The 27686-nt window shown below is 50.0% G+C and overlaps 3 protein-coding genes across 6 annotated transcripts in view; all 3 read left to right on the forward strand.

Annotated features, from left to right (window-relative positions):
- The window catches only part of EXOC6 (exocyst complex component 6), a 224773-nt gene extending 217956 nt beyond the window's left edge, over nucleotides 1-6817 (forward strand). For all 3 annotated transcript variants that reach the window (XM_054503919.2, XM_054503918.2, XM_063669987.1), the window contains 2 exons: nucleotides 4242-4354; nucleotides 5545-6817. In XM_054503919.2, the coding sequence (XP_054359894.1) occupies nucleotides 4242-4354; nucleotides 5545-5677 (246 nt within the window). In that variant the 3' untranslated portion in view covers nucleotides 5678-6817. The remainder of the gene's footprint in view (nucleotides 1-4241; nucleotides 4355-5544) is intronic.
- Nucleotides 6818-7374: 557 nt separating this feature from the next.
- Nucleotides 7375-16822, forward strand: LOC129045303 (cytochrome P450 26C1). Its single transcript, XM_054503925.1, has 6 exons — nucleotides 7375-8777; nucleotides 9320-9544; nucleotides 10030-10305; nucleotides 11691-11846; nucleotides 13276-13605; nucleotides 15615-16822. The coding sequence occupies exons 1-6, from the start codon at nucleotides 8574-8576 to the stop codon at nucleotides 15990-15992; spliced, it is 1569 nt and encodes a 522-aa protein (XP_054359900.1). The 5' UTR covers nucleotides 7375-8573; the 3' UTR covers nucleotides 15993-16822.
- Nucleotides 16823-20817: 3995 nt separating this feature from the next.
- LOC129045304 (cytochrome P450 26A1) lies at nucleotides 20818-25159 on the forward strand. Of its 2 annotated transcripts, none has more exons than XM_063669982.1 (7): nucleotides 20818-21113; nucleotides 21588-21812; nucleotides 22059-22349; nucleotides 22429-22587; nucleotides 23102-23236; nucleotides 23816-23968; nucleotides 24235-24839. In XM_063669982.1, the coding sequence occupies exons 2-7, from the start codon at nucleotides 21606-21608 to the stop codon at nucleotides 24574-24576; spliced, it is 1287 nt and encodes a 428-aa protein (XP_063526052.1). In that variant the 5' UTR covers nucleotides 20818-21113; nucleotides 21588-21605; the 3' UTR covers nucleotides 24577-24839. The 2 variants fall into 2 exon arrangements, with proteins under 2 accessions (XP_063526052.1, XP_054359902.1); XM_054503927.2 differs by lacking the exon at nucleotides 20818-21113 and adding an exon at nucleotides 21124-21402 and having other exon boundaries at nucleotides 24235-25159.
- Nucleotides 25160-27686: the final 2527 nt, after the last annotated feature.

Here is a 27686-nt window from a genome sequence, read left to right on the forward strand (position 1 = left end):
GCTTACTTCCCAAAAGGATTTAAGGTGGAATTACTTTACTTGACTATTGGAAGAAACCCATTTATAAAACTTAATACCAATTTTCATTATCATATGCCTGACTTTATCCTTTAATAAGTAATTGTAAAATTGCTTTTGGGTAATCTGGGGAGATTTTTGTTTTTGTTCATGTTTGATCTACATCTTTGAACTTCAGGTATATGTGTTAACTAATAAATACACCTGTTGAGACCATGTCCTACTGTTTATTTACAAGACTGAAAGAGATTTTGTGTGATTAATAACAAACATATTATTTGTGCATTGCCATCTGAAGGAAGCAAAACTTAAGTAGAGAAGTGAGATTTTTCATAATGTAGATCTTAATATTAAGAACATAGTGCATCCTGTGAAGCCTAACCAATTGTGAGAGGCAGTCCACAAGGCAGTGACTGTTGGGGTAGAGCGAAGGGAAGTATTAGTGTTTGTACCTGGCAACAACCCAGTGTCCCCTTTTCTTCCCATCACACACTCTGACTCTAGAGCAGTCATGTTCTTTTAAAGTCATCCCAATCAAAGACCAGGGTCATCTTGGTCAGAACAGGCATGGATAGCCGCCTGTGGAAATGGGTTCAGTCCATAAAATCTGGCCTGGCATAATGTTAGGTGGGACCCAGGCATAAAGTCCTGGTTTTTTGTTTTATCCTTCACTTCAATAGAACTGAATTATAAAAAGTGAAAAATGACCTTGTAATTGTTATGCGTGAAGGAGACTGGTAGACAATTCAGAAATATTAACGCTACTTTCTCCAGGAAGATCATTTAACTTACTTAACGTTCGACCCAATGCTGTATCATGATGGAGTCTCTCCTCTTTATCAATACCCCGGTGAAAAGCTGGGAGAGATACAGGGATGTCACTTCACTATATTCACTTGCCATAGTTTGCCTGCAAGCCAACATTGGCCTTTTTCAGAGAGCTATCAGCATAAGCTAAAGTAGCCTGTACTTATAGCCTAAGAAAAAAGCTCCCAAGGAAACTTGGAATAATGGTCTGGCATCATCAATTAATCAGTTATTTCCTGAATATCTACTGAGTGGTTACACTGTGCTAGACACACTTTATGAGCTTGCCTGCCCAGTTTTGAAGTTCGTTTCTATTTACTTGTTCCAGCAGTACAATGCATTTGAAAAATCCATATACACATGAAAATGAGAAATGAGAATATGAGATCAACATGCTTGCTGGCTCCATCTTTGCTCTCTGCCCGTGTTCATGTGTAGTGTTTGGGACACAAACACTGAAATGTCTCAGCCATTCGATCTTCAGTCATTGGATTCATAGACTGAGTGGAATGAGCAGGCAGTCACCAGCTTCTATATAAGTTAATGGTTTCTATTTTATTCTATATTAAAGTGATAGTAGCTTCCTCATGTGTTACTGTAGTTTAAATTACCAGGATTCTGTGTGAATAGCTTTTCTTTATAATTTCTTCCATCTTAACATCAAAAGATTACTGCTTTATTCCTATCTTACAATGTAAGCTCCTTGAGGAAAGAGATTTTGTCTTGTTCCAATGCTGTATCTCTGGTACCTAGCATAGTATCTAGCACGTGATAGGTGGGGAGTCAATATATGTTGAATAAATAAATGAATATTATCTAGATCATTGGCCTTTTTATCTGCTTTGGCAATTAATTCCTTAACCATTAATTTGCAAATTCGTGCAGATTTCTACAGATATCTGTAAATTAACTGTGTACAATATGTATTTCTATAAATATTTATACAAAGATTAATGTAAATATGAAAGCACATAGATTTGTCTACATATGGGCAGGTAGGTTTAATTTTGTGGTTCCTGTAATTTCTATGGATTTTCACATAAGAGATTTGCATATAAGTATCTGACCATATGTGAACATTGTAAGCATAGTGTTTCTTTATCTAGGACAGTCTGGTCTTGTGCTGTAAAAGAATCAATTCTGTATTCACAGTTGGAGTTGGTGCGGGTTTTTCATTCATTAAGTCGGCTCCTCCTTTCCCACTTGGGGGTAAATCAGCCTAGAGAAAAAGAGCCTTAAGAGGTTGCTTTCTGCTGACACTGTGCATTGCACATGCACAGTTGTGCAAATACACACATATACCTGAAAGAAGAATCCTTGAAAATGAGGCTTCTGTTGACAACTCTGTGAGGGGTGTTCATTATTGAAATTTATTTTAATATATAAATATATAAACCTTATTTCTAACTATAGTATTAACACATATCCATTGTAGAGTATTACAAAAATAAAGAAAATAACAGTTAACCTTAATCCCACCACATAAATAACAATCATTCTTTTTTAAAAATTACTATTTTAGAGGTGAAGTCTCATTATGTTGCCCAGGGTGGACTCTTAACTCCTGGGCTGAAGTGATCCTCCTGCCTCAGTCTCCAGAGTAGCTGGGACTACAGGAACACACCACCATGCCCAGCTTATAACAGGCATCCTTAACATTTTTGCAAATTTTCTTCCAGTCATTTTGGATGGGTTTTAATGTAACTTAAGTAGCAACATTTATCATAAACATTATCCCAAGTTATTTAAAATTCTTTGTAAACATTAATTTTAATAACCACATGATAGTCATCATACAGATATACCTCACTACTTAACCAGTCTCTTAATATTGAGATTTAGGCTATTTTCAGTTTTTGATAACACAAATAACATTTTTGAGATTAATATCTTTGGGCATAAATTTTTTTCTGTTTCCCGAAGTTGCATTCCAAGAAGTAGGATTGCTGAATCAAAGGGAATGGCCATTTTTATAAGGTTCTTAAACACATTGCAGGATCACATTCCAGAGAAGTTATACTAATTTACACTCTTACCATCTGAGTGTATGAAAGTAACTTTTCCTCTTTGTGAAAGGAGGGAAAAATGTGGCCAAACAACAGTTAAAAATTACACAGAACTTTAAATAAGTTCCCTTTTCTTTTTCAGACAGTATATTCTTTAACATTGTCTCAGTATAGTTTCTATCCTAGTGTTTCAACTGTTGGTATGGCCCAGAATGGTATCTTGTCTGAAAGAAAATAGAGTGGCTTTTCATAGTTAATGTTTTCATTATAGAATTTTCTGCCTGTTGCAAGAAAATCTCTATTAATACCTGTAAATTGGATGGGGAAAGAGTCAAGCAAGTTCTTTACCTTCATCAAGAAAAGCTAGTTTCTGGTAACCTTTCTTTATGAGGTTTTAATCACCCCAGAGTTTTATCCCTCTCAGAGTCAGTGGTTGGCTCTTGTATCCCATGAGTAAATGCAAATGTTTCCTCCATTTGAAAGCAAAACCAGTAAGACCCCTTACTTATAAAGTGAGTTAAAACAAAAAGAAAGAATATAAAAACTAATGGAAGGTAGTAAGTAAAGCATTTAGCTTTCTGAAACAATTCAAATGGGGATAGGAAGTTGGTTTTAAATGGCTTAAAGGGGATTAGGGTTTTAAAGTTGGATAAAGAGTTTGGTGCTTAGGTTTAGGCATTTAGGCTTTTAAAAGATTACTTCCATATTTGACAATGATTCTAACTGAAGATTATAAAGTAAATAGGCAATTTTAAGACACCACGGGAAACAAGAGGGTTTCTTTTTTGTTGTTGTTTGTTTATACAAAGTGGTAGCCTAGAGTTAACAGGCTGAATCCTGAAGCCCTCATTTCATAATACTACAGAGGATCTATCACCGGAGAGAATCCAGCAGAGGTTGTTTAATGCACTTAATTGAGATTATCTGAGCTTTTGGTTTAAATTACTTTGGAAAAAGTCTTAGGTGCAAACAGCGTCCTTGAAAGGTAAACATACTTACCTCTAAGAAAAAAAAGTTCAATTTAAGTTCTTTAAAATTCTTCATACAGGTTAGTAGCACCAACCTTTATTAATTAAATCTGGGTACTGACTAATGCATAAAGATAAAATTTCTATACATCAGTACAAGGGTTAATATATATTATATTAACAGTGTTTTCATTATTTTACAATTATTTGAAAACACAAAGTATTTTACTAGAAAACAACCCCTGGCATTTTTAGTAATTTCAAAGTAAAAGATCTATTTTGGTTGTAAAGTACAGTTAATGAAGTTTTAAAAATGAATTTCCATATTCTGTTCCATCTAAGAAGCAAGCCATATTAAAATGGACCAAGGATAGCATATAATTTAAGTATTAACTGGGTAAATAATCAAAAGTTGATTTAACATTTCCCCCATCTTTCGCAGCTCCTTGACCTGTTTATGGTTTGGGATTGGTCTACTTACCTAGCTGATTATGGACAGCCAGCTTCTAAGTACCTTCGGGTGAATCCAAACACAGCCCTTACTCTTTTGGAGAAGTGAGTATATTCTGAAAACTTTTTTGTATAACATTTTAGCACCTTTTGATTCAGTGATAAACTGAAGAACTAGAGATCTCTGTCAAAAAAGAAAAGTCTAGATGGAGCTTAAAAGCTCACTCTAGTTTAATGACCAAAAAATAAGCTTTTCTTTCTTGCCCTTCAGAGTTGGTGTAGTTTCATAAGCAACTGCTGTTTATATTGATGTGAACAAAACATCTTTCCTTTTGTATCCTGAATTGCAAGCTTAATTGACCTTAGAAATATGTTTACTGGGGATGTGACAATTGGAGCTTTCTTGAAAAAAAAAAGTCTATAACTCAGGAAAGAAGGTATTTTGTCAGATGTGACCAGGAATTGGAATGTTTGCCACCAGTGTTATCTAAATCTTAGCATTGTGGACTTGGATTCTTTGCAGGTAGAGAAATATGTGATTTGAAAAAAACAATACAGTAAAAACTGAGGTAATAGGATTTACTGATGCATCTTGTCCAACTAAACATAAATTTAGGTGTTAACTTTTCCCTCTCATTATGTGACAGACTTTTTCTTTAGTCAATCATATTTCATTTAAAATGTCACTATTGGGAGACTCTCTGAATCTGCTGTGATTCTGGGGGCTGCTGGATAAGAAAATAAAAATGAAAAAGTATCACTATTAAAATTTTCAATTTTTAAATTAAAATTGTTATTTTCCTATATTTCAAAATATTTGTGGTGTATTTGATTTGAAAGGACAAGAGGAAATGTTTAAAATAAATGTAAATTTATTTTACAATGCCATGAAATGCAACTGAGGCAAAAACATCGCTATTTTACATTTTCTAATGTTATTTTCCTTTCACCTTATCTTGTTATGAATATGATTAGCAGAGTCTATACAGGGTATGTATTTTAGCATACTTTGTGGAATAATATTAGAAAATAGTATGATAGTAGTAAACCTAGCATATTTTAGATGTACATACTAATGCAAAAATACCACTTAACATAGAATGTAAAATAAAGCTTCTAATTTTTTGCATGGTTACTATATCTGTATGTTTATTTAGTACCTACTTTCTTTGAACTATATTTTTCAAGCATAGGATTAGTGTGGGATAATTCAGAGCATGCCAAGATATTTTACTTGTGACAGCTTAGCTTTTAATTTTCTTTTACTAAGCTTCTTCATTCACATACGTTTCTAGGATGAAGGATACTAGCAAAAAGAACAATATATTTGCTCAGTTCAGGAAGAATGATCGAGACAAACAGAAGTTGATAGAGACAGTCGTGAAACAGCTGAGAAGTTTGGTGAATGGTATGTCCCAGCACACGTAGACCTCACGTGGCTTGCACTCAGTGACACCAAATCCATGATTCAACGTTGATCTTGAGCAAGTATTGGTCATGATACAGTAATTTGTTTACAGAATCCAAAAATACAATAGAGAAGATACATGAGGGCTTAAACAAGAAATAGTAATAAATATCATTTGTATGGATTTTTAAATAATCGAATACTATTTTATATATGGAAAAAAATGACCATTTTTTCACTTTTAGGGGAAAATGCAAAAGTGTAATACATAAATTGTCACAAATTCTACATGAAATTGATTACAAATACATTTGAAAAACATATGCCTCTACTCATAAGTATTTTTTTCTATTTAGACTTGAATGATAATCTGTTTTTGATCAGTATATGGCTTTGGAATTCAATCATGTCTGATATGGTGGTATTTCGCTACCGTTTTCTGACTTTTAGCTTCTATTTTCACCTCAGTGTGATTTAAGCAGAGACCAGAATTTCTAATTCTGCTAATTCTGAAGGGGAAATAGACAAATCTTTAAAGCTGCCTGAAATCAAACTTGATTTAACTCAGTAAGAATGTGAATTATTTGTTCTACTTGGGTGGTTTAATTTAATCGTTCTGAATATGAACAAAAGGTTTTGGATTTTCTAAAGATGCAGTGTTGTTTCTGTTCATCAGGGTTAATATTTCTAACTATATTGCTTGTAGCTGACCCCATTCTGGATTTGTTTGGTTTGGTTTGGTTCCAGTTAAAAGAGAGGACAGGAACTAAATGGGGCTAACCACTTCAGGTGCAGCTTGTGCGAGGGTAGATGGTTCCTGCACACAGAAGTTACCACAGGGGTCAGGTTACTTTCTTCAAATAGCAGATTTCAGTACTTTATCCTCATTGTGGAAACAAGCCAAACCAAATGAACTCTGGAAAACCTAAAACAAATGTACATTTTCCTTTGTGTACGTTTCCGTGGTCCAAATGGCAATATAAATCCAGTCTTTATTCTCCCTTTGTTGTATTTATGCTGAATCTTCCCTTTGCCTTTTCAGGATTTAGGCCTGTAAGAAACTATGCCTGACTCTGTAAAATAAGTGTAAAGAATTATATGTACATCTCTGGATTTTGTGATGAAATATTAAAAATATTGAGCAAGTTGTTGAAAATGCATTACTATTTTGTCTATTCAGAGCTTACTGATTTAAAACAAGTGCTTCCTGGAGAAAAGGCATATTATTTCCTAGTTATTGGAATGGGAGTGGCACCAAAACAATATATATACATACACACACACATATATATATGTGCGCACTTGTTCTCTCGATCATCTCTTAATCCAAAGTATTTAATGTTTTTAAAAATATTACATGAAAAGCATGGTAGTTTTTCAGGCACGGTGAAATCTGAAGGAGAGGAGCGGTAAACAGCTAGCTCTCTTTGAAGACTGGAATGGGGCTGCCCCTCGCGCCTTACCCAGCCCTCCAGCGTACTTGGGGTGTCTCCCCTGCTTTGGCTGAGACGTCCCGGGATTCAGAGAGATACCGCCTTTGCACTGCCTGGAGCAGACCACTGTGGGACCTCTTTACTCTTAACAATAATATAAACATCCTGCACCCCTCCACACACACCCCAGGTTGCGCTGTAGGGACAAGGACGAGTGAGTCCTGAGGCATTTGGAACCCTTGAATGGGACGCACAAAGCCCGAAACGCAACAATGTAGATTGACAAGAGTCGCCGGGCAAACTCGGGGGAGGGAGGGAAGGATGTGCAGGGAAGGTTGAATTCGGTCCTTGAGACCGGAAAGGTGCTCGTGGGTATCCGCTTCTGGAGGCTTAGGACGTCTTTATGAAGCCTAGGGCAGCAGTGGAACTGCCATCTTTGGAAGGATACCTGACGTGGTAGATCAGAGAGCCGGGAGAGGTGGGGAGCTGTCGGAGAATCTCGGCTGCGCTATCCCTCGTGGGCTTTTGCGATGCCAACGCAGGCGTCGACGACTGCAGTTTCCCTGAAATAGTCGGAGCAAAGGAGAGAAAAGCCCAGTTCTTTCACCTTGGAGTGGCGAGAGAAGGGCACCTAGAAGCTCGAGGGCGGGGACCGCAGAGGGAGCCAGCGGCCGGGGGTGGGCCAGGAGCGCTGCGGGGCGCAAGCCCGGGTCAGTTCTGCGCGTTGGGTTCGCCCACTTTCTGAGCGCCTGCGAGGAGCGGGGAAGCTCTGGCGCGAACCCGCAGGCCCCGCCCGAGGACGCTCGCGGGGCGAGCCCCCAGCCCAGCTCTAGCGCCCCGGCGCCTGCCACTCCCTACTCAGAGCCCCTCCGTGAGCGCGCCGCTGCCCACCGCCTCCAATCACCACTCTGCGTGGAGCGCTTTAAATATGCAAAGACACGTCACGTTGTGTGAACTGGGATCGGTCCGTAGGGAGGGAGCCAATATCTATATAAACGTGTCCAGCGTGGGCCAAGAAGTGTTAAACGACTGGAGAAGGGAGAGGTGGGGCGGGGGTCTGCAGACCAGGTTGGCAACACTGGTGAGTTGCTCTTCTTTCGCCCTCCTTCGCTGCTTCTATCCAAAGGGTGCTGAGCCCGGGAGGAGGTGGGAGGTGCCCCGCGGAGCGGGGAGTGAGCGTTCCCGAGGCAGCAGGCACCTTCGAGAGGGACTGGCATTTGGGCCCAGGAGCCAGGAAAAAGTCCTGAGCGTGCCGGCCTCGAGGAAGGCACGTTCCCTAAGGGCGCACGGTCACTGCAGTCTTTCACCGTCCGTCTGTTTTTAGAACAGAGTTCTCGCCTGAGCTTATAAATCTCGGGCCTGGCCCCCAAACCCCAGGCCTTTTGAGGACGGAACAGGTGAGCACTGCGCACTGCTCGCGCCCCGGTTCTTGCGTCCCCTGCTCTCCCTGCGCTCTGAGCGGCCTGGCCCCCGCGGGCTCATCATGTTCCCTTGGGGGCTGAGCTGCCTGTCAGTGCTGGGGGCGGCGGGCACTGCTCTCCTGTGCGCGGGCCTGCTGCTCAGCCTGGCCCAGCACCTCTGGACCCTCCGCTGGATGCTGAGCCGGGACCGGGCCTCCACCCTGCCTTTGCCCAAGGGCTCCATGGGCTGGCCCTTCTTCGGCGAAACGCTGCACTGGTTAGTTCAGGTGAGCAGTCCTTCGACCCCGAGCGCTAATAGGGTCCCTTCTTCCCCTGGCTCCCACTGGACCCTCCTCAGTCTCAGTGCCCATGGGATTTGTAGCCAGTCCCTGCCCATCGCCCACGACCCCGTGAAGCGCGCACAACTCTCGCCTTTGCCTAGCTACTCCGTTCCCTCGAAGGGACCTCAAGTCACTGGAATTCTCCCCAGAGCAACTCCCCGACACAACGCAGGGGGTAAACATAAGGGGTTTTTGGAAGGGGTCTGAGGAGCACGTCCTGCAATCGTAGAAAAGGAGCCTGGGGCTTGGCTTAACTGTGAGCCCTTGGGCGCTCACTTCTTCACTCTGAGTCTGTTTCCTCATCTCACCAATAGGAACAGGAGCATGTACATTCCCGTAGAGTAGATGCCAGGCCCATTGGGGATCTTGTTTTGTAAACGCGCCAGCCAGGGACAGGGAGTTGTGATCAAAAGGCCGCTGGGAGGTCTGGGTCAGATCCCGGCCCAGGCCCAGAAGTGCCAGCTCTCCACGCTCCGCCTCGCTCGCAGGGCTCGCGCTTCCACAGTTCTCGCCGAGAGCGCTATGGGACAGTGTTCAAGACGCACCTGCTGGGCAGGCCAGTGATCCGCGTGAGCGGCGCGGAGAACGTGCGCACTATCCTGCTGGGCGAGCACCGCCTGGTGCGCAGCCAGTGGCCGCAGAGTGCGCACATCCTGCTGGGCTCGCACACACTGCTAGGTGCGGTCGGCGAGCCGCACCGGCGGCGGCGCAAGGTGAGTGGAAACAGGAATGGACCGTAGAAACGTCGGATCCGCGGTCCCCGGCATCTGCCATGGGCCAGGCCGGGGCCCCGGTGTTGGATACACTGTGAACCCGACCAAGGTCCCTGGTAACTAGCGGGTGGCCTTGGGCGGGTCCGTTATCTTCAGCTTCGGTTTATAAAGTTAGGACTGCGCTAAAAGATTCTTTCATCTCCCATCTTCTATGGCTGTGATAGCAGAAGCGCTGGAGACTCAGACCTAGAAAGGGGCCAGGGAAGACTTCTTAGAGGAGATGGCAGCTGGAGCCTGGATGGTTGGGAGGGACTGTGTGCATCAGAGCAGAACTGGGGGAAATGGCGAAAGCAAAAGCCAGCAAGTTTAGGTCTGGGCCGCTTAGAAGAAGGAGAAAGGACCGGAACTGGCCTTCTGGCTACTCCGGAATCGCCAAGCAGAGGAGGCCCGACCGCCGCCAGCGCTGATCACGCGCGCTCCCACAGGTCCTGGCGCGCGTGTTCAGCCGCGCCGCGCTGGAGCGCTACGTGCCGCGCCTGCAGGGGGCGCTGCGGCATGAGGTGCGCTCCTGGTGCGCGGCGGGCCGACCGGTCTCAGTCTACGACGCCGCCAAAGCGCTCACCTTCCGCGTGGCCGCGCGCATCCTGCTGGGGTTGCGGCTGGACGAGGCGCAGTGCGCCACGCTGGCCCGGACCTTCGAGCAGCTCGTGGAGAACCTCTTCTCACTGCCTCTGGACGTTCCCTTCAGTGGCCTGCGCAAGGTACGCCCGCCCCGGCTCCAGACCTTCCTCCGAGGCTCCGCGGCGCGGGCGGGCCTCCCAGACCCAGACGGGACGCCCTCTGCGCACCCCGCGCGTCCGTCACCTCTGCTGGGGAACGGCGGCCCGGCCCGGGGGTGGGAGGCGTCGTGGCGGTGGCGTGGCGGTGGGCTCTGGGCCTGGCCTCTGTGCTGGTTCGCTGGTGTGACCTGGGGCGGGCCACACGACCTCCGTGGGACGCGCCTGCCGCGACGCGCTCCAGCCTGAGCAAGCGCGGGCCGCTGGAGTTTGGGGTCTCGGTGGCAGGCGTCCGGCCAGTCGGTCCGACTCCTTCCCACAGCGGCGCCCCTGGGGCCGGCCTCCATCACCTCTTCGGAAGCCCAGATGGCTGCGGAACCGAGGAGAGCGTGAGGACTGCAGATGAGCCCCGGTCCAGCCCAGTGCCAGCCCCGGACCCAGGGGTGTGGGAGTCAGCTCCACCGGCCCTGGACCCGCTAGGTTTCGGGATCAGAGAACTGCTGCTTCTCCAGACTTCAGAACATTGGGCAGGACCCGGAGAGCAGCTAGGATGCCCCATCCCGCCTTTTGGTCCCCCTGTTCTGGGACTTCCCACTGTTTGATTCCCTGATTTTCAGTCACCTGCATAAAAATAATATGTGTAAAGGATCATGCTATAGGCTGATCACCATGGATACATTTTCTGATCTAATCCTCGCAGCCTGCAAAGTGTTATGATTCTCATTTTATTGGCCAAACTTATTTTATTGACTTACCCAAGATCACACCGTTAGTAGGGGCACGAACAGGACTTTAACCTCATCTCCTCTGACTATGGAACTCAAGTGCTGAATTACAGTGCTTTCCCCGGGGGAATGCTTTTGCTGCGGCTATTCCCTGAACTCTGGAGAGGCATCCCCTCTTGCCCACGCCCTTACAGAGGCTAATGCGTACAAATCCAATAGTGTCCTCTAAGTCAGAGCTTTGCTGGGTGCATCAAGGTGCCCCAGCCTGAGCCTAGTACAGGGAAAGGGCAATGGGCTGACCCTAGCCGCACTGGGCTCTGTGCCAGGCATGGACATGGACAGCTGTGTGACTCTGGGCAATTGCTTGACCTCTCTGAACTTCAGCATCCTCTCCTCAGGATGACAGTAACTCTGCTGTGGCTCAGAGGGGGATTGTGATAATCAAGACAGAATGATGTTTGTGGACAGTGGACATATCCCCAACCATTTACTGAGCCCAGCCATATGCCAGGCCAGGAACTAAGCTGGGAAGCTGTTAACACAAGGATGTTGGCAGAGCCAGTGCTGAGAAGGTTTTCTGGGTAAGTGGCCGGGCTTGGCCCCTTAGCCTTCCTGCCCCATCTTTCTTCTCTCCCTGCACATCAGGGCATCCGGGCAAGGGACCAGCTGCATCGGCACCTGGAGGGGGCCATTTCTGAGAAGCTTCATGAGGACAAGGCTGCAGAGCCGGGTGATGCCCTCGACCTAATCATTCACAGTGCAAGGGAGCTGGGCCATGAGCCCTCCATGCAGGAGCTGAAGGTAGGTGCTGACAGGCTGCTCCTTCTCCCCTCTTTTGCATTCCCAGCAGGTCCCTACACCAATGCTGCATCCCCAGAACCACATCCTGTGTGGCCCCACTTCGAGGCACAGGCAGTCCTCAAGATGAGGGGCAAGAGGAGACCTGGGTTCCAGTAATGACTCAGCCACACTCACTAGCTGTGCAGCCTTCAGCCAGCTGCCACCCTTGTTAGTAGGAGAACCGAAGGCAAGAATCCTGGGCCCATCTTTGCAGGTTTCTGGCCACAAACAGCTCTCTCTCCTTTCCTTCCCCCACTGCCCTTCTCTGCCGCTCCATGCCTTTGCCTCTGCTGTCCCCCTGCCTACAAAGCCCTCATTATTCATTTTTTCTACAAACTCTAAGGGGCTCAGGATCAAACTCCACATCCTCAAAGCTCCCTTCTTCCTTCCAAAATCACCTCTCTCCTTCTATGAGCTACCCTGGCACCTGGTACCTCTATCTGTCTGTCTTGTTGCTGTGGATCTCCTGGAGAATTAGGACCCCTCCCCTTGCACACACATCACACACACAGTGGAGGGGAGGTGGGACGCTTTGGAATGGCCCCAGAACTTGCTTGAGCACCTAAAAAGGAGTGGAGAAGTTATGGGGAGGGGAAGTTAGAAATAGGGAGACCTCAATCTTCCATAAGCAACTCTCACGCATCCTTTCTCTGGGCCTCAGTTTCCCACTTTCTACCAGAGACATCCCTGAAGGGTAGGCCTCAGCTTTAGCTTGTTTTCTGAGATTGGAACTAATAAGAGCATGAGCAATGGGCTCTTCTTGCGCAGAGCAGACCAGGAAGACATTTAGTGACTCCCTGGGACCATTCCGGTAGGGAGAGGATGAAGCCATGATGCCGGCATTGGTACGAGGCTGGCACTGCTGCTGCAGGTGCCTTTGTTGCACCGCAGCCATTGTCAGGCTGTTCCACTGGGGTTGGCGGCGGCACCACCAGGTGGTGAAGAGCACTGGACTCCTGAGCCCGCCTGCCGGGAGTGCTAGTTGTAGGGACCTTGAGCACTACTCTGGAGTCTCCGTTTTCAACCGCATAAAACAAGAGCAGCAATTGTGCCTCACAGAGGGGAGGTGAGAACCGAATGAGTGAATATGCTTAAAGCACCAAGAAGAGTGCATAGAGTAAGTTCCCGCATTCTCTCTGGGAACCATCGCAAGGCGAGTGGATAGATCCTAATGTTGCCTGTTGCTATAGCTGACTTTCCCAAATAGCGGACTTGAGATTTAATCGACTTCAAAACCGTACACACAGTCGCGGCGGTAATAGCACTTCCCTGCCCCCTGGTTTTTCGCAATAGTAAATTTGGGTGCTTTTCATCTCCACGGGGCCGTCGGGTCAGCGCCCCGGGCGACTCCACCGCCGGAGACTCAGTGCCGCCCGGGGCTGTCTTGCAGGAGTCGGCTGTGGAGCTCCTCTTCGCCGCCTTCTTCACCACGGCCAGTGCCAGCACCTCGCTCATCCTACTGCTACTGCAGCACCCGGCGGCCATCGCCAAGATACGGGAGGAGCTGGTGGCGCAGGGGCTGGGGCGCGCGTGCGGCTGCGCGCCTGGGGCCGCGGTGGGCAGCGAGGGGCCCCCGCCCGACTGCGGCTGTGAGCCAGACCTCAGCCTCGCGGCGCTGGGCCGTCTGCGCTACGTCGACTGCGTGGTCAAGGAGGTGCTGCGCCTCCTGCCGCCGGTGTCCGGAGGCTACCGCACCGCCCTGCGCACCTTCGAGCTCGACGTAAGTGCGCCGTGCCAGCCCATGGCCAGCCTCCTGCCTCCTGCCGCCTGCCGCCTGCCGCCCGCCGCCTGCCGTGGCGGCGCTCTGGCGGGAGGAGGGCGGAGGGATTCGGACGGCGCGGTCACCTCTTTTGCCCTCAGAGCCTCAGCCTTCCGTCCTATAAAATGGGCTGAGCCTTGTTCCACCTCCCCGGATCCCCGGCTGAGGGACGCAAAACCTGGCGAGACGGCAAGGTTAGGGATCTCGTACCCTTCAGCTTTTGGCAGCGGTCCGGAACGGTCAATTCAATGAGAACGTAGTTTTAGAATAAAAATACTCTTCTATCCGTGCAGCACCCCCTCCCAGCCAGTGAGTGTGGATGGAGAACAAAGAGAACCCTTCAGTATGTCCTGTGCTGTACCCCTCTGGCTCCCTCACAAGATCAAGGAACCCCTCATTGCGACCCGTCCAGGGTTCTGGCTGGGGCCAGATTCCAGGGGAGGGGAGGATTAAAATACCGGGTAGATGCTTCATCTCTGATCAGGCTGGTTTAGGCTGAGCAAGGTTAAGGTCTAGAACTGACTCCATCTCCGTATGACCTTGGGCAGTTCCCTCTTCACTCTGGGCCTCAGTTTACTCTCTGCAAGGAAGCTGTCTTGGTCCTTTCCAGCTCTGACACTCCATCCAGGTGGGGCCGGGCTGTGGGGGTACAGTGGTGGCCTCAGGCAGTGGTGCTCTGGCTGTGCCAAACTGCGGGTGTTTGCCTGAAAGGCTGTCGCTGCAGTCCCCTGAGCACCATGCTTGGTGGCTGGGTGGCTCCAGGCAAAGATGGGCATTCCACAGTGAACATTTGTGGCACATTGCGTGCCAGGGTTCAGGAGGCATCAAAGGGACTGAGATTCTACCCTGGAGGGGCTCCACTTGGAGAGGAAGGGGGCCGGGACTGACAGCCTCATCCCACTTGTGGTGCGAAGAGAGTGATCTCTAGTGCTGGATGACACCAACACATTTTGAGAGCTGGAGTTTGAACTGGAGCAGTGAAAGGTTCGGACGGGAGAGCCTATTACAGAGAGAGCAGACTCAGACAAAGGTGGATGTTGAGAAGTGTCTTGAATGTGGAATCAGTCTTGGAATGCAAGCTTCATTCTGCAGGCGCTGGAGTGCCCTACAAGACCTTAGGGAAGCACAGAACCAGGGTGGTGAGCAGAGGACAGGAAAGGGTCTTAGCCACCTCCAGTTCACAGATGAGAACACTGATGTCTAGAGAGGAGAGAGAGCTCCTGGGATGATTCCAAGATGTTCTGTTCCCCAGTTAGAAACTTTGAATATTCACCCTGGAACTTGATATGAGGATAGCAGTGTAGTCAGGGGGTTGGAAGACGTATCAGAAAGCCAAATGGTTGAAAAAGCTAAGGGTGGGCAGAGGGAACATGAAAACTGCCCTTCAGCATTTTAAGGATGGCCAGTTTGATTCTCATGTGCGCCTTCTTAAAGTGTGGTACCAAATCTGAACATTATTGTCCAGCTGATGGAAGGGAAGGATGGGAAGTTTTCAGTTCAATGCAAAGAAGAGCTCTACCATGGAACTGACCTCGAGGAATTGACATGTGCATTTCTCCCACTCTAGCAGCTGGGAGGTGTAGCACTAGAATTTAGGTCTCCTCATCTAAGGTCAGAAGAGAAAAAGACAAAACCAAACGGGAACATAACTAATAGTTACCGTTTACTGAACACTCATATGTGCCAAGTCCTTAATTTGAATCCTCACCAACAAAGGGGCCATTTTCCCCCTCATTTTTTCAAAGAGGAAACTGAAGCTCAGAGAGGCTGCGCATCTAGCCCAAGGTCATACATTTCACCAGTGAAGGAGTTAAGATTGGAACACAGAGCTTTCTCCTGGTTTCCGGGTTAATCGCGGGTTCCTCCTGGTTTTCGGAAGCCTGATGGAAGCACCAGGGTGGAGGGTCAGTTCAGGGCCCCCCCGTTTCCAGGTGCCTCGTGGTCAGGCTGATCTCCTCGCCTCTCTGCAGGGCTACCAGATCCCCAAGGGCTGGAGCGTGATGTATAGCATCCGGGACACGCACGAGACGGCTGCGGTGTACCGCAGCCCTCCCGAAGGCTTCGACCCAGAGCGCTTCGGCGCAGCGCGCGAAGATTCGCGGGGCGCCTCCAGCCGCTTCCATTACATCCCGTTCGGCGGCGGTGCGCGCAGCTGCCTCGGCCAGGAGCTGGCGCAAGCCGTGCTCCAGCTGCTAGCTGTGGAGCTGGTGCGCACCGCGCGCTGGGAACTGGCCACACCCGCCTTCCCCGCCATGCAGACGGTGCCCATCGTGCACCCAGTGGACGGGCTGCGGCTCTTTTTCCACCCCCTCGCGCCTTCGGTTGCGAGGAATGGGCTATGCCTCTGACATGCTTGCGCTCTAGGACACGGCTTGGCGGGTGGCTGTGGCGCGCACGCAGCGCCACCCATCTGCGGCTCCCCCACTCGTTCACTCGTTCAACAATCTTTCAACAAATGTTCGCCAAACGCGGATTTGTGCCGGACTCGAGGAAGGAGGAGCGCGAGCCATTGCTGCCGCGCCAGAGAAGCATCTAAGCCCATGGGAAGATGCTTTCTGCACTCCTCGCCCAGAGGAAGGAAAATGTCGTGGGCCAAGCAGGCATGGAGGGAATAGATAGATCACCACGAGGTGCCGCTTGGCTTCCCCTTCCCGAGCCAATCCAGGGAGGGTGCATGGATGGGGGAAGGCGGGGTAGGGGTGGCAGGGGAGTGGGAATATTGCAACTCAGGGACATTGCAGAGAGACCCGACGCACGCGGTGAGACCTGCAACCCTTGTAAGGAAGCGGGCACGCCGTGGGCGCAACCCTGGCCTGGCTTTGGGCCATAGAAAAAACACACAAGAGGACGCCCGACGGAAGGCCCTCTGGCAGCTGGCGTCTGGCTTCGTGCGCCTTGGCCACTCTGCCGGTCTCGGTGGAAACTCGCAACTGTGGGCACTTCCAGGCTCGAAAGGGCTCAAGGTCACCGGATTCTGCTGGCCACTTCTTAAAAGGAAAAATTCCTACCTTAAGAACGCATTTACTCTTGTCATGTATACAGAGGAGAATAGGCACACCAACACGTCTCCTAACGGCTGGATTATTTTCATGGGAGGTTGAGACATAATTAGAGAGGTTTGAGATATTTGTACCAAAAATAGGAAGGCCAAGAAATAAAGTGTCTTGGGAGCGGTTGAGTGAGGAGGCTAGGGTTTAGCTGGGCAGCTGCTCCCTGGGGGAAAGGCACTGGGGTGCAGGGTTGGGGAGGCCAGGCAAGGACCCACACCAGAGTATACCCAGAGAGAAGCTGGGAGCTGGGCAGCCTGGGGCCTGGGCTGCCCTGACTTCTCTCTGAGCATAACCCCGGAAGCTGGGCTGTGAATTGTCTCCAGGTTTCAGGGACCTTATTTTTATTTTTATTTTTTTGAGACAGGGTCTTCCTCTGTGGCTCAGGCTGGAGTGTAGTGGCACAACCAGCTCACTGCCACCTCTGCCTCTCGTGCTCAAGCCATCCTCTCATCTCAGCCTCCCAAGTAGCTGGGACTACAGGCGAGTGCCACAACGCCTAGCTATTTTTTTTTTTCTATTTTTAGTAGAGACGGGGGGGTTTCACCGTGTCACCCAGGCTGGTCTCAAACTCTTGGGCTTAAGCGATCCATCTGCCTTGGCTTCCCAAAGTGCTGGGGTTAGAGGTGTGACCCACCACACCCTAGAGTCACTCCTTTCCAGTGACTCCAGTCTAGTCCCTGCTCCCTCACCCCTCCCTGCCATTTCAGGGCTTTCTGGTTTTATGGCTTCACCATCCTCTCTATCACAGAGAAGAATTGAGGAGCAATCTAGGTGAATGACTCACCTGAGAAGCCCAGCAATAGGCTCCTGGACTCCCCAGCCAGTGCTCTCCTCCACCCCCATCCCTTCACTTTTCTGCCCCAACCTCTGTTCCTGTGGCCATCAGGTAGGGCTGAACACTTTGGCCTCCTTTTCATGATAAGCCTTAGCTAGACTTGAGGACTCTCTCAACCATGCCGGTACAGAGGTTCCAACCACTGTTTAAATCAAAGCCAAAAGCCTCCATGTCATCATTCCCAACAGCCCACTTCAATCTGCCACCTAGCTTCCAACAGGCCGGGGCAGCTGGACATAAGGGGTGATCCAGGGAAGTAGCTGCCTAGTCCTGAGCTGACCCCTTAGTGAACCAGAAGAAAGCCAGTGCCCTCCTGACCTCATGCTTAAGGTGGATCCCAGGGCCAGAAGGAAGGGGGACACAGCAGGCATTTACAGGGTTGGTAGCTCCAGAGTGCAGCAGGCCCTTCCGACCTGGGCTGATGCTGCCATAACCCCCACACAGGGCAATTCATCACCCATTGCCAGTCAAGGGCCTGGTGCCAGGCCCTGAGCTCGGGAGACACCAGGGGCAGCAAAGGTGGCAGGACGTGGGCCTGCCCAAAGAGTGCTCTTGCAAATGCAGAGGACAGCCTGGCCTGAGAAGCATGGGTTTGGGCGAGGAGGAGAAGGATGCAGGCTTCAGGGTTAATTGTGATTTAGAGAGAGGAGAGAAGAATGGGGTGGGGACCCTCAGAAGCAAGGCTAGTTGAGCTGGTTCCAAGAAGACCAGGTTGACCTGCATTGGGGTCTGGACTAACTATAAGCCTCTGTAGCGATGGCTCCAGTTTTAATTTTCCATGGGTACATCATGCTCAGTAATTTTGAGGGATATCTTAGCTCCTGTTTTAGTAGCTGCAGATTCTCTGGGGAAGGAGCAGAGGAGGTTCCTTCCCTCCTGCACTTGATATGCTCTGGAGGGAGGCAGACAAGAAATAAACTAGCAAACAAAAGTGTAAGAATATGTCCAGAGGTGATAATCGCTGTCATGGAAATAAAACAGGCCTGTGATAGAGACTCTTTGGGGCTAAATTAGGCTGGATGGGTGGGGGGAACCTTGGAGGAGGTGACATTTGACTTTGGAAGGAACCAGCCAGCGGTGGCCTGGGGGAGGGGTGCCACATGCAGAGGGAACAGCAGGTATAGAACTCTGAGACAGGAAAGCACGTTCAGAAATGAGACGGGGGCTGAAAGGAGAAAAGCGGAGGTGGACTTCTTTGCTGTGACTCCAGTCTAGTCCCTGCACCCTCACCCCACCCCACCAGCCAAAAAAAAAAAACAAAAAAAAAAAACCGACTCCCCATCCCCGCCTCTTAGCAATAGGGAGGCTGCTTTGTAAACATCTTGGAAACAAGTTGTTTTTCAGTGAACCCACCCCCCTCCCCACCCACCACCACCCACGAAAGCTTGGCAAGATTCCTAGATCAAAGTTCCTATTGGCCTGGTAATTTATTGACCCCCCCCCCGCCCTGCCCCCCTTCAAGATGTTCTTTAATGATCGTTCACTCTCACATTTAATCCTTTCCTGCCGGACGCCCCCGCCAGCCTCGAAGTACAGATAGATTAAAACGTTTTTTTCCCTGCGGCAATTTCCAGCGTGCAGGCCCCGCTCATCTTGTGACCCGGCGTGAGCTGAACTTGGCGAGGTGGCCCCGCAGAGTTCACTCGGATGTCACGGTCCGGCCTGCAGGGGTCACAGGCGGGTCAGGCCCGAGGATTGGGAATGGGCCCCAGGTCACGTCCCCTTTCGCCGGCTTTGCACATCGGCCGGAGGCGCTGTCCAGAAAGGGGCGGACCCGGGATTTCTGAGAATTACCTCCAGCGCGATTGGCCTGGCTTCCTGCAGTGGCCAGAGGTTGGTTCGCCGTGTTTACAGCCACCAAATCGTTTGCCGGAGACTGAAACCCTACCCAGAGCCTCTGAAGCACTGGGCAGGTTATGGGGAAACGCTGACGCCCCGAAACACTCCCTGTGGCGGCGACTCTGGCTTGGAGCGTCGCTAGGATTGTGCGGGTCCCTCCGACCTCTGCAGATATTTCCTGATACCTCCGGGTTTGGGGACCACCGCGAGAAGGGCAACGCATTTAAGCTCTCAGGAGCAGAGTTTTCCACCTCCAAGGGACGCTTTCCGAGGCGTGCGGCGTGCTTCTGCCAGAGACAGTGTTCAGTTCTAAACAAATGCAGGCCATTCTGTTTCATTTTCGGCGCCGCAGGTGCGTTCAGCGCCCAAACCCAGGTAGCGTGTGGCCCTGACTGGTCCCGAGCCGGGAAGCTCCGGCAGGTGGAGAGCAGAGAGCGCAGGTGCGCGTCCCGCAGCGTCTGAGCTCCCGGCTTTGGCTACAGTAGCAGCTGATTGTAGTTGGGCAAAGTACAGAAGACTTCCCAGTACGGATTCCTTCACCCCTCCCATTAGGGGTCGGCAGAGGCCTGAGTTTAGGGCCGAGCACCCCCTCACCTGGATGAGGACAGTGGCTTTACTCTGGGTGGGACCTGGGAGAGAGGAGGAGGACTCCAGTTCTCGGTGTACCGGACACCCAGGTAACGCAGTCTACCGTGCCTGGAGCTGGAAAGAGTAGTTGCAACCGGAGCCTCCTTTTGGGAACTCACTACCCTGAGGCTTAGACAGGTCGGGAATTATCGCCTCCCTCTTAAGGAGGAGGAAACAGGCACAGTGATGTGTGGTGACTTGTCCAAGGTCACACGCAGTAGAGATGGAGCCGGGCCTCGGAGCCAGGACTCCTGGGCTCCCCTTCCCCCTATACCGTCTCTTTATCGTGCCAAGGCTAAGGACCCCCTTCCCTGCTGTCCAGCTGGGGCGCCAAGCCGCAGGGCCCTCAGAATCGGCGAGCTGTGCTCGGATCTCAGAGACGGGCACCGACTGACGAGCCCCAGACGAAGTGCCCCAGGGTCGGGGATCAGGCTTGTACAGGGTAGCACCTGGGGACCTGAGGGACCTGGAGGCCTTCTTGTATCCTGAAGTAGGACCTTCCAAGACTTCACGAGTCCTGGCCCCCTTGCAGGGTTTGGGGAGCTGGGGATCCCAGATCTGCCTATTGCGCTCGATGCCCCGAGGCTCTCTCTTGGACTCTGGCCCTGGGTTCTTCTGCGCGATCCTTCGGAGACGTCTGGAGGCCTGCTTTATGCATCTCTGTTGGACCTCAGTTTCCCCACCCGTGGGAGGAGGCAGCTGGACGATTTCTGAACGGACTTTCCCTTGCTTCCTCATCACGTGGAAGAGAGCCCACCCGGCGCCTGGAAATGGAAAGCCAGTGAAGGCTGCTTTGGGCCGGGGCAGCGGGTGGGACCGGGCGGGAGGGATTCCAAAGAGCCCGCCGGGAAGGCTAGAGCTTGGAATTCCGGCTCGTCGGAGTCCTGGCCCTCCCCCACCGCCGCCTCGGAGCTCAGCACACCTTGGATGGGGGAGGCGGGCAGCTCCTAGCCCCGCACCCCAGGAGGCGCGCTTGGAGGGAAGCCGCCACCGCGCCGCCTCTGCCTCGGCGCGGAACAAACGGTTAAAGATTTTGGGCAGCGCCTCGCGGGGGGAGGAGCCAGGGGCCCAATCCGCAATTAAAGATGAACTTTGGGTGAACTAATTGTCTGACCAAGGTAACGTGGGCAGCAACCTGGGCCGCCTATAAAGCGGCAGCGCCGTGGGGTTTGGAGCGCTGGCGGCGGCGGCAGGTGGCGCGGGAGGTCGCGGCGCGCCATGGGGCTCCCGGCGCTGCTGGCCAGTGCGCTCTGCACCTTCGTGCTGCCGCTGCTGCTCTTCCTGGCTGCGATCAAGCTCTGGGACCTGTACTGCGTGAGCGGCCGCGACCGCAGTTGTGCCCTCCCATTGCCCCCCGGGACTATGGGCTTCCCCTTCTTTGGGGAAACTTTGCAGATGGTGCTGCAGGTAAGGGAGCGTGGGGCGGGACAGGCTGCTTCCCCGGAGCCCGGCGCAGCTCTGGGCTTCTGCTGAAGTCGGGGTAGGCGCCCCCGGGAGGCAGGCTATTGCGGCTAGGAGCAGGGCTGGCGGTAGGCGCGGCGCTCCCCGGCGCCCCCTCATGCCCGCTTCTCTCCTCCGCCTTCCTCCCACAGCGGAGGAAGTTCCTGCAGATGAAGCGCAGGAAATACGGCTTCATCTACAAGACACATCTGTTCGGGCGGCCCACCGTACGGGTGATGGGCGCGGACAATGTGCGCCGCATCTTGCTCGGAGAGCACCGGCTGGTGTCGGTCCACTGGCCAGCGTCGGTGCGCACCATTCTGGGATCTGGCTGCCTCTCTAACCTGCACGACTCCTCGCACAAGCAGCGCAAGAAGGTGGGGGCAGGAGGCGATGGCTGGACAGGGAGGGGGACCCCATTTATGAGAGGAATTCCGGCTGATGGATGCTGGGCGCGGGCTAGCAGCTTGAGGTGGGCTAGGACCCTCTGCCAGCTCCAGGTTAGCTTTCCCAGCTCGGAGAGTGCCATGTGTCTGGCAGGACTGGGGGTGTCTGGAAGGGGACGGCGGTAGACGAGAGGGGCGGATGGAGGCTTTTAACGCTGTCCCCTCCTCGGGACTCAGGTGATTATGCGGGCCTTCAGCCGCGAGGCACTCGAGTGCTACGTGCCGGTGATCACCGAGGAAGTGGGCAGCAGCCTGGAGCAGTGGCTGAGCTGCGGCGAGCGCGGCCTCCTGGTCTACCCCGAGGTGAAGCGCCTCATGTTCCGAATCGCCATGCGCATCCTACTGGGCTGCGAACCCCAACTGGCGGGCGACGGGGACGCCGAGCAGCAGCTTGTGGAGGCCTTCGAGGAAATGACCCGCAATCTCTTCTCGCTGCCCATCGACGTGCCCTTCAGCGGGCTGTACCGGGTAAGGGCGGCAAACGGGCTGCGGACTAGGGGCGCGGGACCTGGGCGTCTGCTCACCGCCGCGCGCTCTCTGCGCTCAGGGCATGAAGGCGCGGAACCTCATTCACGCGCGCATCGAGCAGAACATTCGCGCCAAGATCTGCGGGCTGCGGGCATCCGAGGCGGGCCAGGGCTGCAAAGACGCGCTGCAGCTGTTGATCGAGCACTCGTGGGAGAGGGGAGAGCGGCTGGACATGCAGGTGAGTGACAGCTTCAGACCAGGCACTGCGGAGTTTGGTCCCCTGGCTTTCCAAGCGCGGTTCCTGGGGCCCCCAAAGCGCGCGCCTGGGGCCCAGCTTTCTGGAGTGGGCGGCCGGCTCAGACTACAGCTATGGAATCCCGAAGGCTGAGACACCCATTTGGGAGAGATGCGGAAGGGGCTGCGGCGGAACTGGGAGCATCCCCTGGCCTTTCCAGGTTTCAAAGGGAAAGTTGGAATTTGCAAAAATGTTAATAAAGAACCTTGCGATTTTAATAAAACTAAGACTTTAACTCAGGAGTTTCCGGTAGAGTGGGGTCGTACTCGCCTTACTGCTCCAACTGAACTAAAGGGACGTTGCATTTTGTTTAAAGATACTGCTTTCCTTGACTTTCTGTCAGCAAAACATTTAGCCCTTCTAGTCTTCCCTCCAGAACTCTCAGTTCGATTCTGAGTAATCCTTCTGTCAAACCGCAGGCAGACTTGTGAGAACGTGGGTCTTACTCTATTCTTAGGCACTAAAGCAATCTTCAACCGAACTCCTCTTTGGAGGACACGAAACCACGGCCAGTGCAGCCACATCTCTGATCACTTACTTGGGGCTCTACCCACATGTTCTCCAGAAAGTGCGAGAAGAGCTGAAGAGTAAGGTAGGGAGACTGGGGCTGGGGGTGTCCTTATTAGCTTAGGAAATTCAGCTGCTCCCTAGCCAACTTCCGAATAAGTCAGTGTGCTGCCTTCATGGAGTATTTTGAAAGTGCAAGGCCCAGGGCTGCGTGGGCCAGTGGGCAGAATTAGCTTTGTGAATAAACAGGATGGAGTCTTGAGCTGTGATCCCATTTGGGCAGAGTTTGACCTTGTATTCCTACCCCTCCTCCACCTTTTGCTGAACCGTGGAGATTCTCAGATAGGTTCCACTTTCTTGAATTGGTGTGTCCAAGGGCATACATAGTGTGAATAGCTGATTAGTGTGGGTGGTGGTGGTGAGTGTGGGGTGGGGGGGCGCGGGGAGAAACTTGGCCTTTCTAACTGGTGACCAGCGTTCTCTTGGGATTGTAAATAGTGGATTTGGGCAGGCAAATGGCCATTAGCTGCTGTTTCCCCCTCCCAGTCTGTCCCATCATGGGGCCCTTTGGGTTTAGTCTCCACTTAAGCCCTGTTTACGTCTGCTGGGCTGATTTTATTGGAGCACAAAATAACTGTTCACCTCTGTATGACTGTTTTGATAGGGTTTACTTTGCAAGAGCAATCAAGACAACAAGTTAGACATGGAAATTTTGGAACAACTTAAATACATCGGGTGTGTTATTAAGGAGACCCTTCGACTGAATCCCCCAGTTCCAGGAGGGTTTCGGGTTGCTCTGAAGACTTTTGAATTAAATGTAAGTTAAAATTCTCTTCTTTCTCCCTTTTGTTGTGGTTTAAAAACTCCTCTTTCTTCCCTATGCTGTGGCTGCAATTCTTATGCTTTTGATCATTGTTCTGCCCTATATGGAGATATGTTTGAGCAACCTGGATCCACCTCTCTGTTTCTACCTCTCCCTTGCTTTTAGCTCATAATTTCCCCCAAAGATATCAGTGACTGCTTTTTGTTGTTGAAAGTTAAATTCCAGTTTGTCAGCCCTTGGGGTTTCATAATCTTTTGCAGGGATACCAGATTCCCAAGGGCTGGAATGTTATCTACAGTATCTGTGATACTCATGATGTGGCAGAGATCTTCACCAACAAGGAAGAATTTAATCCTGACAGATTCATGCTGCCTCACCCAGAGGATGCATCCAGGTTCAGCTTCATTCCATTTGGAGGAGGCCTTAGGAGCTGTGTAGGCAAAGAATTTGCAAAAATTCTTCTCAAAATATTTACAGTGGAGCTGGCCAGGCATTGTGACTGGCAGCTTCTAAATGGACCTCCTACAATGAAAACCAGTCCTACCGTGTATCCTGTGGACAATCTCCCTGCAAGATTCACCCATTTCCATGGGGAAATCTGATGAGCTTGAATGCTCAAACCTGAGACTTATTGGAAGTGTACATATGAGTTTTTAAGGAGTGTTGTGTTGACTTTATATTTAATTTCTAAATGTATATTATAATATTTATGTGTTTTGACTATACTACCACAATCTTTAAATATTAAAATAATGAATTTGTATCATTTCCAAATAAAGTAAAATTTGAAGGTACTTTTCTGGTATTTTAAGATTCCTGTTGGGTAAAACTCACCAGTTTAATATTTTCTTAGTGTATTTAACCAGATTTTACAATGCCTACCTGGGCTTATTTGTCATCTGTGCATCTCTGTTTTCTGTGAGAAGAAATCATACTGTTTTTTATGTTAACAGTTATTAGAAAATATATGTCTGTGTGTGTTATTCCAGACGTATCTCTGTAAATTCTTCTATAGTCATTTAGATTCCCTATTTGGAAAATTGATCCAAGTGAATTTAAATTTGTTTTTGGTTTGCTGTACTTTAGGGAAAGATGAACCTGAAAAGGTAACACTGAGAACTGTCACTCTAACCTCTCCAGCTCATCTAACATGTCATAAACATAATAAATCTGTGTTGTCCAATAGTGCCAGAACTGTTCTCTGAAGGTACGGTTTTAGATAAGACAAAGCCAGTCACTCCAGTTATGGACAGTTCTTGACTAAAATGAGACCAGAAATCATTGGCATGTCACCTTTACTTAGAAGTTGCATATGGAAACAGTATTAGGAAAGGCGCATCTCTGGTTTAGATAAGCTGAGCCCAGGTTTTCTTTATTCAAAATGAGGCAGGAGGAGCAGATTTAGCAAACTGACAGATAAAGTTTTTATCTATCCCAGGCAATAGGGTGTGAGCCTGACATGACTGATAAAATGGCCCAGTCATGACCCTGTGAACCTTGGCTAACCTCCGTGAAAGTGCAGTTTTGTCACATTTCTGACCCTGGCATAGCCACGGTCTGAACTGAAGGCCAGACTCTCAATCCAGAAAGGTTAGCCCTGGTGACTTGCTTATGCAAGCACATTTTCGGTTTTGGAATGGCACAATCTGCTCAATGAACCTCTGATGACTTGTAGGTTTTAAACTTTACATTTTTCATTACCATTTTAGAATTTGGCAATACTGCAGAAATCAGGTGGTCTAAACAGGTGTTTGAAAAGTATTCTGTCTACAGTTACGTATTCTACCTGACTGTAGTTTTTTAGGTAGAACTTGGGTTGTTCTTATTGTTGGACTGCTCTGAATTTTAAAGGATGTTTATGTAATAACTCATAATGCCTTATAATGCCATTAAAAAATGAGACATTTCAGGCTATGTAGTTTCAGCCAAAGCTTTAGTGTACTATAGTGTGCAGAGATGACTCTTCTACCCCTAACATTTGTCCTGGACATTTCCAGCTAGGAGCATGCTAGACTGAGGGCATAATTATTTCAGATAATTTCTACAAAGGCATTTTAAAATTTTATTTTATTTATTTTTTGAGACAGAGTCTCACTCTGTCACCCAGGCTGGAGTGTAGTGGCACAGTCTTGGCTCACTGCAACTTCCACCTCCTGGGTTCAAACGATTCACCTGCCTCAGCCTCCCGAGTAGCTGGGATTATATGTGCACACCGCCATGCCCGGCTAATTTTTGTATTTTTGGTAGAGATGGGGATTCCACCATGTTGGCCAGGGTGGTCTTGAACCCCTGACCTCAGGTGATCCACACACCTTGGCCTCCCAGAGTGCTGGGATTACAGGTGTGAGCCACTGCACCCGGCACAAAGCCATTTTAAAACAGTAGCTTTTTTTTTTTTTTTTTTTTTTGAAACAACCTTGCCCTGTAGCCCAGGCTGGAGTGCAGTGGTACAATCTCAGCTCACTGCAACCTCCACCTTCTGGGTTCAAGTGATTCTTGTGCCTCAGCCACTTGAGTAGCTGGGACTACAGGCGCATGCCACCATGCCTGCCTAATTTTTGTATTTTGGGTAGAGATGGGGTTCCATCACATTGGCCAGGCTGATCTCGAACTCCTGACCTCAAGTGATTCATCCGCCTTGGCCTCCCAAAGTGCTGGGATTACGGGCATGAGCCACTGTGTCCTACCTAAAAGAGTTTTAATACTTTTCATTCTTCTGGAGGACAGCTGGCCTTTAAAACACTATCTTCGCTGACTTAGTGGCTCTGTTTCTCTGAGAATGTAGTGCAGGAGGAAATCTGAGCCATCTTAACATATCATTCATTTTTTAATCTGGGGAGCTTCGAGGAAAGTGCTTCTGGTTTGCATTTCCCAGGGCTAGATTTAGCCCAATTATCCTGATCAGTTACAGAGTAGCAAAGAATTCATCTTGAAAATACGTTAAAAACACAATCTTTGATCATGTGCTTTGTGCAGAGGAAAGGCAGTCTGGAAGCATGTGAGCAAGGCTGCTGTCTTGGACAATGGGCCTGGGTCACATCTCTCCGGGTCAAGTATGTTTTATGGCACAGGCACCTCTGGGCTGGTGTCCACGTGATGGAGAAATGATGTAGATTTGGCCAAAACTGTGGAAGGAGGGGACATGACCCCTCTTGGACTCACTCTGGAAAATGACCCTTTGGGCTCCTAGCAGCATGGTGTAGTGATAGGGGTGCTGTGCTGTCCAGGGCTGCTGTGGGTGGGCGACCAAGCTGGTGCCCTCTGCTTCCCCTTGCGCAATGCCCTTTGTCCTTGCTGCCTCCCATGTTCTCTTCAATCAGGACTGTGTTGCTACCAACCACAGACCACTGTCAGGACTGAGATGTGAAAGCCTGAGGCTTCAGCATTCAGAGGGATTGGAGCCTTTACCTAGCAAGGTCCTTGGAGGCCCAGAGAGAGACTGTAGTTTTCCTGGGGCCACACAGGGAATGGCAGAACCAGGAAAGACCTCCAGATGCCATTTTTTTTCTTTCTTTTTTTAAACAGCTAATAACACTTGCCCGATTTCTTTCTAACTCGCTGCTGCCAGACATAATCCAGGGGTCTTAACTTCCTAGCTTTCTTTTATGTCCCCTGCTACCACTCCCGTGCCAGCACAGATCAATTCTCTTGCAGGTCCCCAGAAGTGGTTGGTGAAATGGGAGCGCTGAGAGGAGGTGGCTGCTCCCCGAGA

This window comes from Pongo pygmaeus, chromosome 8 (genome assembly GCF_028885625.2).
Source record: "Pongo pygmaeus isolate AG05252 chromosome 8, NHGRI_mPonPyg2-v2.0_pri, whole genome shotgun sequence".
NCBI lineage: Eukaryota > Metazoa > Chordata > Mammalia > Primates > Hominidae > Pongo > Pongo pygmaeus.